We start from the raw sequence: 2660 nt of genomic DNA, 5'->3' as shown, positions 1-2660 counted from the left end.
AGCAGAAAATGTTTTGGTGTATGCACTTGGTGAGCAACTTTCATTGGAGTCCAGTATCCAGTTCTCATAATACATCCATTGGCTACAAATGAAAGTGATGAACTTATAAATTTATGTACCTAATACTCCAGTTGAGTCAATCGGGTATTCCAATATGGAAGGCGTGAGTGTGTAGGGATACTCATAGGGTGTGTAGATTATTCCAGATTCAGGTCCCTGTTGCACCAGCGCCGGGTGTGGATTGGCTCCCGGCATGAGCGTGGAGCTCTGGATCTGACGGATCAGAGGCATGATGGTCGGCGTGGTAACGGGGGCGGGGTTGCGCAGGGCGGGAGGCAGGACTTGCGTTGGGCCTGTGATGATCCGAGCAGCCTGAGGGGTCGCTAGCGGAAAGGCGGCAGTGGCTGTGCAGAACACAAACATACAATAATGCAAGCACGCGTACACCCACATGAGCACACACAAAGTGAACACAGATAGAATAGACAGGGAAGAAAAGGAGAAGACAAACGGTCTATTTAACAGGCCAAACAGAGGCATTGTTCATAGGTACAGTGGACTCCTGTACCGAGACCCCTCCTATGTCACCCACCAACCCTCCTTCACATGTTAACTATGATGTCATCCTTACGCGTCTTGACATTGGCGTCTCTGTAGGTCCCATTGAGAATGGCCAGCTCCATCAGCTGCATTTTCTTCAGGTTGTCCTCCCCCTCAGCCTACAGCAACACATACAAGTACAACAGCACAATGAGCTTAGCTTAGCTACAACTGTCATTCATCCATTTACTGACAGCCTGGTTAAAAAAGTCAGAAAATGTTCTAGTATACTCAAACTAATTGTAGTTCAATTTAAATGTGTTCTGATGGGAAAAAGCCTGGGCTTGTTTCTTTTTCTTTCCACTGTTTGTAATGAAGCTGACCTGACCTTGAACACAGGAACCTCACCTCAAGAACATTCTCAGTGTCAGGCACACTAGCTTCTTTGCTCCAGTTACAGCTGAGTGAAAAGGGGCTGACTGGGTTAAACTAACACATATCATTACCTTCCCCTGCCACGCAAACACACAGATTAACAGCTGTTCCATTCCTGATTGCCTATAGATGTTACTTATGCCCTTAACTTTTAGGGTTGGCCATTGCTTTGATGAAAGTGGGAAGTGACGGCTGATTGCTGCAATAGAAATCCCCCTGCTAATCTTTTCGGTAGTTTCTATTGTTGCAAATAATGTAGAGGAAAAGGGAAGGAGCCTTGTGATTCGTGTGTCAAAGAGGATCAATCAGAGATTGTCTATCCCATGTCTGTTCTATGTTTCACTGTATTTCTTAGTTGTTGTTTGTTATGTTACGTATGTACATCTGGGTGTCTGTAGAGAGGATGTAGGTGGGCTGGAGAATGTGGGAAATGTTGAGGAGTGCAATCAAATGTCCTCTTGTGTGGACAACAACAAAAAAGCCCAGGGAGAAAAAGTAATACTGTAGCCAGTAGTTGGGAATGAAGTGAGTTGTGAACGAGTGAATGGAGTGATGTAGTGGGGAGAACGAGTGAACAGACTCTCCATTCATTCCCTCAGCCTTTCAAACAACCCTGGGTTACCATGGAAACCCCTTTATGCGTGTTCCCTAATTACCCTAACCCCTTACACATACTCTGTCTCTCACACACACACACACAAAACACAAAAAAGACACAAACACACATTTTTTGGACTGACAATCCCCTTCCCCCTTCCATGCATACCAACACAGTGGACCCTTAGCCAGTCACACACAGTTTCTCCATCAATCCAGTCCATAATATTTGATGCCGAGGGCTTTTCGGACTGATACTCACAGCAGGCACGAGAAGTTTCTTGACCTCATTGATGGCCCGCTGGAGTTTGATCTTGGCCCGGTTATGTGTATCCTCCACTGTGATCAGGACATGGAGGTCCTCGCTGAGGTGCTCCCAGTTGGGCTTCCCTCGATTCATCTCCTCCTGAAACACAAAAACATTGTAAAAGCTCAGTTTGAATGCAGCACACAGGTTTGGTCCATTACTGTAGAGAGGGAACAGGATTTCACTTGTCTTCTTGTTGTGCTCAGCTTTTGGATCTGCCTCAAACTACACTCAAAGGTTGTGTAACACAGCTCTGGAGGTGTGCTTTGGCACTTACACAAGTTTGGTGTTGCATTCAACAGAAGGTTCTGGAGATTCTTTACGTAACATCTCACCAAATCTGCCTTCCTTGTGCCTCTGCTCCAGCATGTCAGGCCATTCTTTGCTACTGCTCTTCTGTTCCCCCCTTCATATTAAAAGCAGTAGTAGTTTGGGTCCTGGTTTATTGGCATTGATGCATCCTGTGACCCTTGGGTGCCATATTCCACTTGGGTGATCACATCAGTGTAGTGTATATGTAGAGGGTGTTGGCGCGTGTCTTGCGGTCAGAGGTTGTCCCTCTTTGGGCGGCCGTCTTGATTTCTGGATTTTCTTACATCCAATCAAATGTTTGTATCACCAGGATATAAAAACCACTGAAGGGCTAGGATAGGTTTGGTTTGGAGTACCGTCCATTAGTTACAGGCCTAGACTGGGGGACTTCCCATGATACACTGAGCTCCTCTCCTCTCTCCATGCATTTATATGCCACCATTGCAAATCACTAACTTTGTGTCACCTC

General features: G+C 46.1%; 1 protein-coding gene across 5 annotated transcripts in view; it reads right to left on the bottom strand.

The window, feature by feature from the left end:
- Window positions 1-2660, bottom strand: part of qki2 (QKI, KH domain containing, RNA binding 2) — a 14764-nt gene that overhangs the window by 5327 nt on the left and 6777 nt on the right. For all 5 annotated transcript variants that reach the window (XM_020613838.1, XM_020613839.1, XM_020613840.1 and 2 more), the window contains exons 4-6: window positions 1835-1978; window positions 632-719; window positions 120-404 (exon numbers count right to left, since the gene is read on the bottom strand). In XM_020613838.1, the coding sequence (XP_020469494.1) occupies window positions 120-404; window positions 632-719; window positions 1835-1978 (517 nt within the window). The remainder of the gene's footprint in view (window positions 1-119; window positions 405-631; window positions 720-1834; window positions 1979-2660) is intronic.

The sequence above is a fragment of the Monopterus albus genome, unplaced genomic scaffold, assembly GCF_001952655.1.
Source record: "Monopterus albus unplaced genomic scaffold, M_albus_1.0 scaffold139.1, whole genome shotgun sequence".
In the NCBI taxonomy this organism is placed as follows: Eukaryota; Metazoa; Chordata; class Actinopteri; order Synbranchiformes; family Synbranchidae; genus Monopterus; species Monopterus albus.
Note: the sequence above shows the minus strand (reverse complement) of the source record. Positions and strands in the feature narration are given on the sequence as shown.